Source organism: Loa loa (genome assembly GCF_000183805.2).
Source record: "Loa loa unplaced genomic scaffold supercont3.131, whole genome shotgun sequence".
NCBI classification, from domain to species: domain Eukaryota; kingdom Metazoa; phylum Nematoda; class Chromadorea; order Rhabditida; family Onchocercidae; genus Loa; species Loa loa.
The window spans coordinates 8,659-24,399 of NW_018108311.1; the positions used below are offsets into that span (position 1 = coordinate 8,659).

At 28.7% G+C, this 15,741-nt stretch overlaps 4 protein-coding genes across 4 annotated transcripts in view; all 4 read left to right on the top strand.

Moving 5' to 3' along the window:
• Positions 1-586, top strand: part of LOAG_17805 (hypothetical protein) — a gene marked incomplete at both ends in the record, with an annotated part of 5,186 nt that extends 4,600 nt beyond the window's left edge. Inside the window, 2 exons of the mRNA XM_020450469.1 lie at positions 79-240; positions 501-586. Of these exons, the coding sequence (XP_020305843.1) occupies positions 79-240; positions 501-586 (248 nt within the window). The remainder of the gene's footprint in view (positions 1-78; positions 241-500) is intronic.
• Positions 587-6,133: 5,547 nt separating this feature from the next.
• On the top strand, positions 6,134-8,232 carry LOAG_07123 (dCMP deaminase; the record flags this gene model as incomplete). The annotated part of the gene is made up of 5 exons (XM_003142657.1): positions 6,134-6,207; positions 6,819-6,945; positions 7,318-7,566; positions 7,713-7,799; positions 8,149-8,232. 5 exons carry the CDS (start codon positions 6,134-6,136, stop codon positions 8,230-8,232), a joined length of 621 nt encoding a protein of 206 aa, XP_003142705.1.
• Positions 8,233-8,755: 523 nt separating this feature from the next.
• LOAG_07124 (hypothetical protein) lies at positions 8,756-12,286 on the top strand. The gene is made up of 9 exons (XM_003142658.2): positions 8,756-9,045; positions 9,158-9,259; positions 9,652-9,708; positions 9,865-9,931; positions 10,271-10,365; positions 10,852-10,956; positions 11,233-11,291; positions 11,511-11,586; positions 11,893-12,286. The coding sequence occupies exons 1-9, from the start codon at positions 9,007-9,009 to the stop codon at positions 12,025-12,027; spliced, it is 735 nt and encodes a 244-aa protein (XP_003142706.1). The 5' UTR covers positions 8,756-9,006; the 3' UTR covers positions 12,028-12,286.
• A 723-nt stretch (positions 12,287-13,009) lies between these two features.
• LOAG_07125 (hypothetical protein) lies at positions 13,010-15,048 on the top strand (the record flags this gene model as incomplete). Its single annotated transcript, XM_020447345.1, has 5 exons — positions 13,010-13,249; positions 13,619-13,810; positions 13,994-14,107; positions 14,240-14,308; positions 14,962-15,048. 5 exons carry the CDS (start codon positions 13,010-13,012, stop codon positions 15,046-15,048), a joined length of 702 nt encoding a protein of 233 aa, XP_020302415.1.
• Between the last annotated feature and the right edge of the window lie 693 nt (positions 15,049-15,741).

Below are 15,741 nucleotides of genomic sequence, written 5' to 3' on the forward strand. Positions count from 1 at the left end.
ATTATTGTTTTTATTTTTTTTTAAGAACTGTTAATTAATCAGTTACCGTATGTTCAAAAATCCTTTTTTTTATTTCAGGTGGTAATAATGATGGATTTTATGGTCAATTACCACTATCATTTTTTTGTGAGGGTTACGGAACAACCGGTCCGGATGGTACACTATCAACAGCATTACCACATCCGTCATTTATTATGCCATCGGAAGCACAACCGGTACATGTTGATCAATCCAACTCCGGTAAGTTTAAAACAATTAATATGAAATAATTTACAGAAATTATTTACTTTATCGTATAAAAAGCAACAGCCGTATATACCCTTTAGATGATAAATCATTAATCAGCTAATTAATTAATTAATTGACTAATTAATTACACATTCTTAACAATGATATTTTGGATGAATTTTTAATTGGATAATAGCAATAAATACGTAAAATAAATAATATAGTTTTGGATGAAAATTATTTTATTTAATTTTGTCATAATTTATTTTCAGATAATACATTCCTTGAAGAAAGTTTACGACCTCCACATAGTTCACCAAATATGCCACTTGCAGCACAGGTTTCTCATTACTGTTGAAAGTTAATTAGTTCAGGACAAAACTTGTTGAAGTATTTCAGGATGAGACCTATTGAAATATTTTAAGGTACTTCTGACTGAAATAAATGAGGATAATTTCTGTTCCTATTGAAATATTTCAGTATTAAAAATGTTCCGAATTACTGAAATATTTCAACCTGATTTTTTTTTCCTCTCCTACTGTTGCTATATTGCAATTATTACCAAAGATTATTTATCTTTCAGTATTTTGACAGTTTTGAACTAATTTAAATGATACTATTTATATTTTTTATGGTACTATTCATAGTTTCAATCTATTTGTTTTTTTTTTTTAACTTGAATAATGAAATAATAATCATAAATGATGTAAGTTGTCAAAAAATTTTTGTAACCGGGTAAATTGTCACATCCGGAATAGTTTATTGAAATTGCAAAAAGATACAGTAATTAAAGGTAGTGAATTATAAATTTTAATTCATCAAAAAAAGAAAAAAATGAAGAAAAGAAGAGAGGGAACGGAAAAAAATCTGATAAAAATTTTGAAAATTTCTTTCAACATTTCGGAAAATATGAATTAAATTGATTGGAATAAAAAAAAAGAATTGTTCGATGAGAATCCGGGAATCGATCAAACGTGATTTCGATTTATGATTTTTTAAGTTATTGATTTCATATCCATAAGAATTGAATTATTCCTTGGATGACGAGGAGAAAATTATAAATGGTGGAAAATTATTGTTAATGGAACTGAAAGAAAGGGAAGAAAAAAAGAATGATCAATTGATTAAAGGACTGATAAGTAGATAAATATTAGGTAGATAGATAGATAGATAGATGGATGAGTGGCTGCATAAATGAATGAATGAATGAGTGAATGAGTGAATGAATGAATGAATGAATGAATGAATGAATGAAATTGATGAGTGGTTGGGTTGAATGGATGAACGGAATAGTTATTGCTTAAATCTTCATGATATTCTGTTGGGAATACCGGAAACGGCTAACCTTGTCACTCAAAGCTATTCCAACAAACAATGTCTTCGCGATCGGAACGATATATTATCCTTACAAACTTCTTTACTTTTACTTTTATTTTTTATTTTTTATTTTTCAACCGTTCATCTTCCGTTTTACCCATTCATCCATTCATCCATCCATCCATTCTAATCTTTTTTAAGTTTATTTAAGAAAAAAAAAGGAAAAAAGAAAATCAAAATTAACTCATTTCTTCCAATTTTGAATAAATATGTCAGACAAATTATAAAAATTATCGAACAATTTTAATTAATAAAATTTTTAGCAAAAAAAAAACCATTTTGTTTATTTATTTATTCGTTTGGTTTTTTTTTCGATTATAAAATTAATTTTTTAGAAAATTTTGGTAATATATTAAAAAATTATTAAATAATAATATGAGGGGAAAAAAATAATCAAATATTTGCTAATTTGAAAAAAAAACAAACAATTTTCCAAGATTTATTTTTTTTTCATTTTTTATATTTCAGGATGAAACATATCGACCGATACGTGGATTGTATCAATCATCAGAAATTAAATCAGTTATACCAGGATGGTGATAATATCAGGTCTTTTATGATAAATCAATGGATTATTATAGAGGATAAAATTGGGAAAGAAAAAAAAAACAAAAACCAAACAAATGAAAGTATTTCATTTTTGTTGCTTTAAAAATTTTAATTTATTATAAGCAATTAACATTTTTGGTTTTTACAAGATATCGCGGATAACTTTTCTTTTTTTTTTCCATATTTGATCTAAAATGGCTAATTTTTGGAATATTAAATGAAAAAAAACAAAAAACAAAAAAGAAGAAACAAACTGACCACTTCTTTATTGGTCATATTGTTGAGAATTTAACTTTTCGAAACTATTAGCTATAATTGGTCACAAAAAAATTTCTTCATTTTTGATTTGACAAAAAGGAAAAAGAAACAACAAATAAATTTTGTTCAATTTTTTGTTGCCAGTAAATAAATGAATGAAAATTTAAAAAAAAAAAGCAAATTTTGAAGTAAAAAAAAATTATTTTTTGATCAAAGAATTCAAAAATTTAAATTTTAAATTAATAAATTACCAACGATATCTATGGAAAAACTAGAATTGAAAAAATTGAAAAACAAAAAAAAAAAATTTAGTACAAAAAAACGTCCTCCTCAAGAGCTTATTTTCAGTGCTATTCTTTCTTTATCACATATGTGACAAAATCTTTCTTCCTTTCTTTTTTTTCTTCTCTCTCTCTCTCTCTCTTTCTTCCTCTCTTTTGTCTTTTCATATTATTATTATTATCATTATCACTGTTATCATTACTATTATGATTTTTGGTGCTGCTTTATTCAAGTATTCTTAATTATGTTTACTAAATAAATAAAATACAAAATAATTTATTTAATTATAATTAATTCCAAACTTTTCAACAAATTAATCTTATGCGCTGAATGCTTTTGCCTTATCACTTTAATTGCCATTCCCAGAAAATGTCACGTTTTAAATTTCAATTAAATATTAAATATCAGTTTTAACTATGAATAATTTAACAATTTAATTTATTTGCTTATTTATTTATTTTTTCAATGCAATCAAAATAAATCCTTCCATTGAGAATTCGAATTATTAGCCTTACTTAAATATGTTTGTAAAATTTGCACGAGAAGAGGAAAGAAAATTCGAACTGCAAAACATGATAATCGAAAAGGAAATTTTGAAATGAAATAATTGGAAAATATGATTTCAGCTTATTTTATTTCTTTTTTATTTTGTGAAACATTTAAAGTAAATGAACGGATGTGAATAATAGTATTTTTAGAAGATTATTATCAATGCACTATTAAAAATTATAATTAAGTTTTTTTTTTCTTTTTTTTTTCTCAAACAAAAATATTTTCATTTTCTTCTGAATTTCAAATATGAAATGATAAATTTAAATTTGCTCTTTTTTCTTTACAAACAAACAAAACTAATAAACAAATTTGTTCAAATACTTCAATATACAAATGATATCGAAATATTATACAAAAATTTGAAATTTCCCTTCTTCTTTTTCTTCTTGCCTTTTTTACTTTACTTTACTTTACTTTTATCATTTTTATCGCATCCTGTTGTTTGTTTATTTTTATTTTCTTTTCATTACAAACAAACAAATAAACAAACTAAGAAAACAAACAAACAAACAAAGCAAATAAACAAACATTGCTAATTTTTATTTGATAAACAAAATTGTGATTCAAATGCTTTGTGATCGCTTAATTTTTGCTTTTTTTTTTTGCATTTTTTTTTTCATGTCTGTGTGTATTTGTATGTATTACAAATTATAAAGAAATTCTAAAAAAAGTTACTGTATTTATTGGATAGATTATCAATTTTTGATTTTTTTTAAGCTTTCAAAAATTTTTTTTTTTTGAAAAATTTTTGAAAGAAAATTTTAAAACGAAATTATTTGTGTACTTAATGCAATTATCTATTCCAAAGACTTTTTTTTTTCCTTTCAAATTTAAATATATGCTTTCTGAGAGAAAAAAGTATTCAAAAATTCTTAGCTTAAATTGATTAAATTAATTGCTAAATATTTTTCCATCGTCGATTTTGTATTTTCCTAATAAATTAATGTGTAATTGAACAAAATTTGGATGATTATTTTGAAAAATACAAAAAATGACTTAGATAATTGAATTTCTAATAAATTAATTTCAATAAATTTATTTGATTTAAAAAAATTCAAATACTAATACTTGATCTGATTTTTTTAAAACTTCCTCTTCTAATACTTTGCCTTTTTTTTCTTCGTGTAATCATTAAAAATGCTACTAATTTTTTTCTTCGATTTTCAAAATCTCATTTAATTTTTCCTTTTTTTCCTTCTTCTCTTCATTACTCTATTATCAATTATTGATTATTGATTATTATTACTGTCTGATTTTATTTTAACTTTTTATCAATCATTTGAGCATATCATTTCTTTTTTTCTTTTATTCTATTTTCCTCCTTTTTTTTCTTTTTGCTTTATCTGATCTAATCTGTACAGTTATAATAATTGTTTTCCTTTTTTTCTTTTCCGTCTTTTTTCTTTTTTTTTTGATCATTTTTCAACTGTACACTTTGATTTTTGCTATATTTACTATATAATGTTTGATTGTTACTGTGTTGAGATTTTCCAGTAAGAGAGAAAAGAAAAAGAATAAATTGGAAATTTGTATTGGAACATGAATACACGAATACTTAAATATTACATGCATAGAATATTTGACATATGTAAACATTCCATATGACAGCTAAAAATGGAAAGGACAACTTCATGCCTCTTTTTTTCTCTTCATATTCGGATTAGGTGATGTGTCAACCTATTTACTGTTCACGTAAGATGTCTTTATAAAGTATGAGTAATTTCGTAATTCTTTAGAGTACATGCGAATTACGACGGGAGAGATGTAAAAATGGTAACATTGAAACGTTATTTATTTAAATAACACGTAAATGAGATTTGCTAACACTGCGAAAGCTGACCATAATTCTGTTAATATGGCCTCAAAATGACCTCATATTTTCACGTCACACCTAAAGAATATTAAGACTCTCAAAATAATCTTGCACTTTTCACGTCACATAAAGTGGTGTTATTAAAGCCTCCCAAAATGTCCTGTATTTTTAACGTCACACGTAAAGTGGTGTTATTAAAACTCCCAAAATATCCCGTATTTTCACGTCACACGTAAAGTGGTGTTATTAAAACTCCCAAAATATCCCGTATTTTCACGTCACACGTAAAGTGGTGTTATTAAAGCTCCCAAAATATCTCGTATTTTCACGTCACACATAATGTGGTGTTATTAAACCTTGTAATTTTTTATTCTTCACAACATAAAGCACTCATATTCTCAAATATTTGCAATCCAATCATTGGCCATCTTATGGATCACGTAAGAAAATGGCGTAGATAGCGTACAGACAGTAGTGCGGTCATATATTTCGTCAAAAATAAAGCAATTAAACAATAAAACAATTAAACCATAAAACACTAAAAAAACCTTTGTTCACTTTAACCTGTGAATACTTTAACTTGACTTCACATTAATTTTGAAGTTCTTTTTTTAACTGTTTGCAGCGTAAATTTGCTATGTAATAGGTAATATGGCTGAGTATGTGTGAAAACTGAATGATTAATATCAAGTTAGGTAAAAAAAAAACCTGATAAATATTCAGTAAACCGAAAATGACGTGACGTGATCGTACACAGGTGGACGTGAAACGTCATGCACGTGTTGACCTTTGTGGTATTAATTTTGTAACTTAGATTTTAGATGAAACCAATCATCCGAAAACCTCTTCAACATATACAAATGTCTTTCGAGCTGTGATGCGTTAGAATTGTTTTTCTGCCAGTCAAGATTCAATGCTATAAATATTGGAAACGTGAACCGTTTAATTTCATCATGAGGCTGCGTGAAATTGAAAGTATTATCGATTCAGGATTGGTGTATTTTAAGTTTGCGTGAATTCTGTCAACTGTGGTTTGGATTTATCTTCTCTTAGAGTTTTTCCGAAATTAGCAAAATGGAACAGCCAGTTATTAAGTCCATCGATAATGAACGAGGGGAATTTACTGGTATGGTGACAGCAACTATCAAGTAAGTTTTTCCACAACGTTCTGTTTCTTTTTCTACGCTAAGACGTTATATATTTAATATATATACACTTTTGACATTGTGTCATCAGCGTTACTCATCATTCACTTAGCAAGTTCGTTACTTACCATTAGGTTTATCTGAACATATATTTTACCTGGATATTGTAAGGCGCAGTCTGTGGCGGAATGTAAGTGATAGTTGAAGGTATGGAAAAACATGTCTTCGGAAGCTTCAGTTATAAGTTAGGAAAAAAGTTAATTTTTTTAAAGACCAAGTATTCCGGGGATTATTGGAGTAATATAAATTAGCCGAAAGGATTTATCCCGTCTTTAACTAGTTAAAGATCGAGTGCTTTGAAATGTTGGATAATAGGTAGCACTGAGTATACAACGAAAAAATATTAATAAGTAATAAACATGTAATGGACGATATCAAATATACAGATAACAACTTTATTGGATGACTGGATATTCTTCTTATGGATCAGAAAGCGTTCTCCGTCATTGCATCCGTGACACTTGCTTTCCATCCGGGAATTTGCCAGCTATATTATTTCGGGAAAGTTCAACCGTCTTCTCTGGTTAGGTACATTCTTCCGAAATCTTTTTTAGTGGTCATCAGTCTGATAATGTGATTTGCAACCGTACTACCAAACGTAATGATTACCTTTCCTGGGAAGAATACTTTATGGGTGTAGCACATATGGCTGCACTGCGGAGTAAAGATCCGGTAACGCAGGTATATTTATCATCCAAATACTCTGTTTCATTTTTTTACTTTCATTTTATTGTTATGAAATCCTAACTTTTGAACGATTGAGGAGTAGTCAGATACATACAACCGCAGCCGTACTGTCAAACGTAATGATTATCTTTTCTTTGTAACTTTGCTATGGATTCTTTCATTTTTTTCTTTTTTTTTGTTTTTTTACTTTGTTTTTCTTACAGATTGTCTCTGTGGTATTATTTTTTCCATGTAGAAGGAGAAGCTATAAAAGCATATCTTTTAATTGCTACTGTACCTAGATTTTATTAGGAAATCATTTGCTTTTATAATGAAAATAACCGCTGAAGTTCAATGATTATATGTCTTTAAGAGCGGCGATTTTAGGTTGGAGCTGTAATTGTCAACCAAGACAAACGGATTGTTGGTTCCGGATATAATGGAATGCCCACCGGTTGCTCAGACGATATACTGCCATGGAGCAAAGGTTCTGAGAATTTTTTGGAAAATAAATCCGCTTATGTATGCCATGCAGAGATGAATGCAATATTGAATAAGATTGTGGGTTCAATTAAAGGTTCAACAATTTACACTGTCCTATTTCCATGCAATGAATGTGCTAAACTTATTATACAGGTAAAACTTTGTTTGGATAGAATATGTAAAACTTCTGAGAGAAACCTGATAATATTCATGATTATTTCCTTATTTAATTGCTTGGTTCTCAGATAATCCATAATTAGATTACGAATATTTTAAAATGAAGAATAAGAGAATTGCAGGCTGGTATAAGTGAAGTAGTGTTTCAAAGAGAGAAGCCGAAAAAAGTGAACACGATTGCATCAAAAAGGATGTTTGATATGGCCGGAGTTAGTTAGTTACATATTCATTCTTACACATCTTCATAAGTTACAGACCACTTAATTTATGGCATTCGGTGCGGTTTGCTTAATGGTTTGGCTCTGTTACTTGGCCCATTTACATATTAAGCTCAATTACATACTTGACATTACTACATATCATACCTCTTTATTTCACATCGAAGATTCTGACTGCTGTTGGATGAGAAACAGTGCTTTCCTGTAGGCATTATTATCTCTGCTGTTTGAAGGGACCAAGATTTTTCGTGCTCCATGTAAATAGGTCGAAGTAATGCCTCAAATAAATGAAATACTTTACGTAAATTGAAATAGTTTGTGATCAGTTAGATTTTTTAAGGTGCGCTACCGACAGTTCTGTTCAATTCGGAAGATATCAATTGATCTCAGTGGTGATGCTGCCTATAATATTATTACACCCTAGTTAATGCTTGTTTTTTTTCAGTATGAGGTAATTTAAAGAAATCTCAATTTCTGAGATTTCATTCTAATTTTTATTTGATTCTTCTGCTACAATTACAATCTATTTTTTGAGAGTTGTCCGTTTCTTCTGTGCTCATTAATATCGTCTCATGCAGTTTGTTTTCACAATTTTCTGAATTGGTATATTGAGAGTCGGGGTCGTAATAGTTTTGATTTGGTTTAAATTACCACATAAATCATCACTGCTAGTCCTAAATATTTCGTTCTATTTTGAGAGCATATAATAGCATTTGACATCATTTGTAAATTTCTGAACTTTTATTAAATAAAGAATTTCTGAGAAGTTTCCTGACTTTTATCGAAGTGGTTTCATTCCGGATATATTGCCAGCACGAGATGCATGATCCGGTCTGACTTACTAATATATATAAACTAGCCGAAATGATTGGGTGTTGTCGGGACTGTGTCAGTCTCACTTTCCCCGAATGTTATGGTTAAGTTTGTTTCTCCAAATTGTTGGCTTTACGACATTAATAACACTTCTAGTTAGACTTAATTGGGGTTTCGGTAGAACTAATTCGGTCTTCTAACTAAAGTTCCTTGGGTACTGTGGCTTGTTCTGTATAATTGACAAGCCTTAAAGATTTCAGTAGATAAACGTTTTGAAATCGGTGAGAATACTCCACTGTTTGTCTTTTTATTTTATTAACTCATCCAAGATACAAAGGTTCACATAAACGGTACGTGGAATTTGTCAATGGTGCGCTGATACATCATGGGGGATCCATCCGATTTTGAACGATTTTATAGTGATGTTAGTCGGATTTTCCTGTACTTTCTAAAGTCTAATCTGATTTTTTTGAAAAGTAACAAAAATCGAAAATATAACTTTTTTAATCTGTCAGTCTAAAGGAATATTGTTTTAGTTGAAAGAAACCGAGAAGAGAGATTCGGTATTAACATCAAAGCAACAAATTGATCGTTTATTACGTCCCGGCTCCACTTACCTGAATTTAAATCCGTTTGAGGTGATAGTTTATGATTACGAGTGTACGTTACATTAATTAATTAGATTATCTGGAAATTCTCACATCATTTGATCTAAGTATTTTTTCATAGTGGAGCAATTAGCGGGTTGATTATCGTATGCATGTTTTTGGAAAAAAAGAACCTGTTTGACATCACTGCTTGATCTATTACATATCATGTGGTTCAAATCATTAATAGCTCTATTTACTGGTAAAAGAGACTAGATAGTTTGGCAGCCGTTCATTAAGAACAACACTGTATGCAGATTCTGATATAAAATGAACGGAATCACTGCAAAGACATGATAATCAGCGGGTTCTGCTGAATTAAATGCAAATAAATTATTGAATCAAGAACTTTTATGCTAAATCACATGTACTTTTTTCTTTAGGTTTTACAAATTGATGCAGATACAGATGTTGAAACGGCCAGGAAAAAGTACAAAAAGGTAGCGATTTTTTCATCAGAGGATAAGATTTTCGAAAAATGCATGACATACCTAATTTTTTTACATTATTCTTTGATTTACAAAACTTTCTCTTCCGAAGCTTTTGAATCCTTCGAAATTTTAATTTCAATTTTCCTTTTGTGCTGAATTTTGCAGCTTTCCTTGCTTATTCACCCGGACAAGAACACGGATGATCGTGAAAGAGCTGAACGTGCATTCGATGGTATGAAAATTTATTTTTTGAAACTTTAAGCCAAAACTTTTGAATTTAACAGCTCATGTAATTACATTCGTGGGATTTCCACTTTCCTTCCCTTTTCTCGACTATGTTGAGAAATGATAAATTTCAACTTCGCACTTGTTTCTGATTCATTTAGAACTCTCGTATACCATTGACGGTAAGTTTCCCGAAAAGTTAGCTAAATTATTTTAGGCAAATTTCTTTTTTATCCAATAAATCGGATCTCAGAATTTTTTGCCGAACAAATCAAATATAAAAAATCTTTACTTAGCAAATGAGATTATTATGATAACTGTGCTACAATAGATGACATGATTTCAGTGGTGAAAAAGGCTATGAAAATGATCGAAGATCCAGATGAATTGGCGAAATGTCGGGAAACCTATACAGAAGCAAGAGCGCGTCTAGCAATTATTGTAAGTTTATGTCTTTCAGGAGCTTCGATCATTTTTCAATTAATTAAGATCGGAATTCATTAATTACTGAGACCTTATTTCTTGATTGCATTTCAAATATGTTCGTAATTACAATTATTACTGATATTTCCAATAAATATACAGGTGTATACGAAATGAAGAATTTTATTTAAAGCTTAGTTTTTGCTATTGTTACATTTTAAATATTTAAAAGCTGAAATTGCGAAGTTTCATAATGTGGGCTGTAAGGTTTGTCTACATTGCATTCACAATTACATTTTTTCATGCAAAGTTTTATTTACACTGCATAAAAAATTGAACTTTTCTGATCAGTTGAGAAACGTATTTTGATTTTTTCTATCAGTGTTGTTGTTCACATGTTATTGAAAGTATAGTCAGAGATTATACTTATATCCTCCTGAAGGTTAGTTTAGTTTTGCTAATTACAACAACAACAACAAATCATGCAAACAGTAGCACTTACAGATGAGCGAAAAAAGGCGTAAACAAAAGAAGAATGGCCAAGGCGATAAAATACCCGAAGATGAACCAGCTGCATACAATAAAGCACTTTGGGTAGTAGTCACGAAGGTTTGCCGTCTATTTTGTTTTCGAAGATCACTGGCGTGTCACGCCTGTCTTTTTCGATATTTGCAACACAAAAAAGTGCATATCTATTGTTCTTCAGTTTTTTGGATAATGTAAAATGTAAAACGAAGTTTTATGACGCAATGAAATAATTTTTTGTCAGCTAGTAAAATTTGTTGTTTGATTGTTTCGAAAATGATGAGTTTCATTTGTAGCCGGATTTATAATTTTTTACTTTTTTCTATATTTGTGTTTTCTGCAGTAATGGCTTCTGTTCAGGTATTTGCTGATCGTGAAAAAAAACGGAAAATGTTGGAAGATAGGGCAAATGACGAGAAGTCAGTTCATTTTTTCATAATGTGTTTTATTTTTTATTAGTTTGGAGTATGTCATTTATGGAGTGCACTGATCAATTTCTATATCCAGTATAGTTATTCATGATGTTAATGCAATTTTAAAGTATGCTGAACAGTGAATGCGTCTTCTTGAAGTTTAACTAACTTATCTTACCTGCCTTGCTGCTTGTGGGATAAAAATCAACTGTGGAAATATTTCAGACGAAGGATAGCAGAGGAAATGCTTGCGGCTGCAGAAAAAAGGAAAAGAGAGGAAGAATTCGCTAAAAATTATGAAGTAGCCATTTGATTCAAATTTAGTATCATTTAAATTATAGTTTCAGGTATTTGTGCTACTAAAAAAAGTTCTAGGAAATTTTGAAGTTGTTTCATCTTACAAAAAACAGGATAGTTATGTATAGAATAGATCTGTTCTTGTCGCACTAAATTCAATTTTCATTAAAAAGAGAAAAAAGCAGAAAAAAGATTCCTGATACGGGTTTTTTTCAAATTGATATTTTTGTGCCTACTAAGACACAGAAAACTAAATATCCTTGTGAGCAAATATTGCTCGGAGTTTGTATTAAAACTGATCAATTTTAAGGAATCACGTGATGAACGCCGGGGTACTTGGAGGCAATTTATGGCAAAAAAAGCAAAGAAAGAATATGAAGGCAAATCACTCAAAGGAACAGCATTCAAACCGCCAAAAATAAAGCTCGAAACGAGTGGGAAATAATTTTAAAGATTAATACTCGATGAATTCTTCTTTCTTGTTCGATCTCGTGCAACTTCATATTGTTTTCGATGTTGATTTCTTCAGTTGGTACTGCACTGATGAAAAAATTAAAGTGATAGTGATTAACAAATTAATTTTTTTATAGGGTGAAGATGTCATCACCTTTATCATTGCTTGTAGCTGTTGTAATTCGAAGTCGTCTTTATATGTAAATTTAAAATTTAGTTCTCCATATCTTTTCTTAATCTTTTAAATCAGGTTTTTTCCAATTATTAAGTTATCCTGAATAATCTTAAATTCCTAATAATTTACTGTACAGGGAATTGAGATTTAATTCCATGTTTCTGTACTCTAATTACTAGCATTAACAATAGTAGTTTGGCTTCACTTCTCCATGATTTTTGAAAAATAAACTGGATATCTTTGTTTGAACGGAATTCTAAATTTTTTTTTCGATTCTAAATTTTTTTAGCATCTATTCCGGCGAATTAGAATTAATACTATAATTTAAATTCTCCCATATTTTCTTCTGAAATCACTTTGAAGAAGCACTGCGTATGATCATGTTTGGCAAAATTTTCCATTGGTATGACCGAATAATAACAGTATAATTTCAAATATTAACTTCGTACTAGCAAAAATTGCGCATTTCTTTTTTTTTCAATACGAATTATCGAATGGCTATGTTAGCATACGTTCATGAATGTGTTTTTCTCTTAAATAAAGATAAACAGATGCTTCCTGTGTACATCTTTATTAATTTTTCAATAATTCTAAATTTCTTGACTTGAGTGATGACTTGAATTTGATTTAAAACCATAAAATAAAATTAAAAGTTACTTTCAATTCAATTCAAGCATTAAATTGTGGTGCAAAGTCTTCGTGAAGTTTGACGAGGTTGGTTTTTTTTTTTTTTTTCTTGTTAGACTTTCTAAATGATAACTGTCTCATAGAATCCTTATTGGATAGAATAGATCAAGAAATGAGGGAAGAATCAGAAAATGAAGGAAGTAATTTAAATATTCTTCCAGGTTTTCATCTAAAGTCATTGACTTTTCTATCAATTGGTAAGGAACGGTTGTATTGGAATGAGATGGGTGAATTAGATCTTGTTTTATGTACAATTACTACTTTACTCATATGGCTTTTTTGGCAACAATTAGAAAAAGTAAAGTCAGAGCAAGAACGAAGAAAGTTTACGAAAGTTAGAAATAAAAAGGAGGTATGCTTTAGCTCATTGATAGTACTTCTTTGAAATTGAAATACTGATTGGAAATAAAAATCTTTTACTTTTATTCATTATCATTTTATTAACATAAAAAGATATCATTATTATGAATGAACTCTCAAAATTTACTATTAAGTTTGTTTTTTATTTTTTAATTGGATTATTTTTCTGAATTCCTTTTTTTCCTTTTCATTCCATCTATTTCGGTGTCAATTATTGATAAAATTTCAATATTCCTTCTCTAAGTCAATTATTATTAGAAATTTGTAATTAGATTACTTTTCAAATTATAATTCTTTGCAATTAACTGTAATAAAAATCACAACAATTTCTTTGTAACCTTTCAATAATGTCTTTTTACAGGCAAAGATAAGTGAGAAAGTTACTAGAGAAAGAATTGTCATTGAAGAGAGAGAAGTTAATTTCAAAAAAGTAGCATCACTTCGTACTCCTCTATCATTGCCAACATCGCTTCCACCATCTCAACCTTCATCAGTTTTAGCAACAAAAACAGCTATTCCAACAATATCAACTGAATCAGCGATTGATATCAATGTAATTTCCATGTTTTGCTTTAAATTCAATATTTTTTTGAAATAGTATCAAAGCAATACCAAAATGGCTCGATCGGATGAATATCTTAAAACTTCTACCTTAACCTTTGAACTACACCAATACCATGAATTTAGATTCTTTTCGAATTTCATTCATCATAAATTTCTCTTTTCTTTTCTTTAGCTCTCATCACCTTCACCGCTGCCATCTCATCCTCCATCACAACAACCTTCAACAATTTCATCAGCAGCAACAGCTATTCCTGAAAAATCAACCGTATCATCGGATGAAGCTAAAGTAACACATTTTACTCTAAATTCGTTTTTTTATCAGTATTTTCTGTGTAAATGTTATCAAAACAGTATTAGTATATCATCTAGCATATAATAGTTACCCAAAAACATTAATCTTGACTTTGAATGTTTGTAGCAAGTTCGGGAAAATTTTGATAAATCAAATGAAACTGGACCAGAATGGGGTCCATTTGATAAACAACAGGTTTGATTGTTTTATTATTCGAAATATTTTAAATTAAACATCTATTTTTCTTTTTCATGTGATATGCTACAATTTCAATTTAAGAAGAAAGATGTTTATTTTCTACATTACATTTATACTTTGATACCTTTTTTTTTTTTGCATTCCAACTAATTGAATCAATTTTTTGTTTTTAAATCACATATGTTTTTCATCATTTTGTAAAAACACGGAAAATGCACATCAATGGAAATTAATGTATACTTGAAAATATTGATTAGATGATGTTATCAATAATATCCGAAAGTAATACCGTACATTATAATCCATCCTGTTTGCATCGAAATTTTAACATTACGATTTAATTCTGAGAGTTCTTGATTGTTTTTGTTTTTCCTTTTAAGTAAAAAATTAATTTTAAAAATGATACAGCTAAACATCAACTTCTTAAAATCATAAAAGATAGACAACAATGCTAACCGGTGTATTAATTGATAACGATTTAATCATTACAATGATAATTACAAAAAGATAAAATGATGCAATAGTAGTGGTTGATAGAAATGAAAATTAGCATCCTAGAAAATTATTAATTAAATGACTAATAATTAATTGGTTGAATTTTTTTCATGAATAAAAAATAAATTATATATTTATATACATATTCTTTCTAGATGCCACAGCAAAAACCATGGGTATTTGAAGGTGAAGCATATTATCCGCCAAATTTCTACACAATAGCTCGTCAATCAAGAGAATGACTTATTAATGGATAATATTGAATGTAATTCGATAATTGAATCCCTTAAATTAATTCAAAACTTGAAACACAGTGAAATGTAGGCTTGAAATATGAGCTAACAATGAATTTATTATATAAATTAAATTTTTGTGCCAATAAACTAAGTCATAATTTTTGATATAATTTAACTTTCATCCAGGAAAAAGGTTTTTCTTTCTTAGATAAACATGATAATTATACTAATGTGTGTAATAGATTTCATGTACTTATCGATTTCAAATACCAATTTAAATGCTTTACTATTACATCTACCTCAATTTTAATGCTAAAATTTAGCTTCTTAATTCAGTTCAAAATTTGAAATCGATAAGAATACTACATCACTCTTCATTTAATTTAATTTTTTTTCGTTTTAATATTATGTTGAGGTTTATTTTAGTGCAAAATATTGCAACCTTCATTCCGCGCTGCAAATTTCTTCATTTCATACAACCCTATCGTTTAGTACTAATACTGATTTGGAACTTATCACTAACATCAACCGAAACTTATCATTAACATCATCGAAACTTGTCGCTAACATTACCGGAACTTACCATTAACAATGCTACTGAAATTTATCACTAACATTACTGTTGAAATTTATCACTAACATTAGTTTTCTTCTTTTTTTTTTTTTTTTTTTTTTTTAGTAAAAATGGTGGCATCAGTA

What these genes read in the sequence shown, in the direction of transcription:
- LOAG_07124 (XM_003142658.2), top strand. Translation starts at nt 9,007, where the DNA reads ATGGGGGATCCATCCGATTTTGAACGATTTTATAGTGAT. An exon ending in CCAGGAAAAAGTACAAAAAG is followed by an intron (nt 9,709 to 9,864) that starts GTAGCGATTTTT and finishes TGAATTTTGCAG; the next exon opens with CTTTCCTTGCTTATTCACCC. An exon ending in AATTCGCTAAAAATTATGAA is followed by an intron (nt 11,587 to 11,892) that starts GTAGCCATTTGA and finishes ATCAATTTTAAG; the next exon opens with GAATCACGTGATGAACGCCG.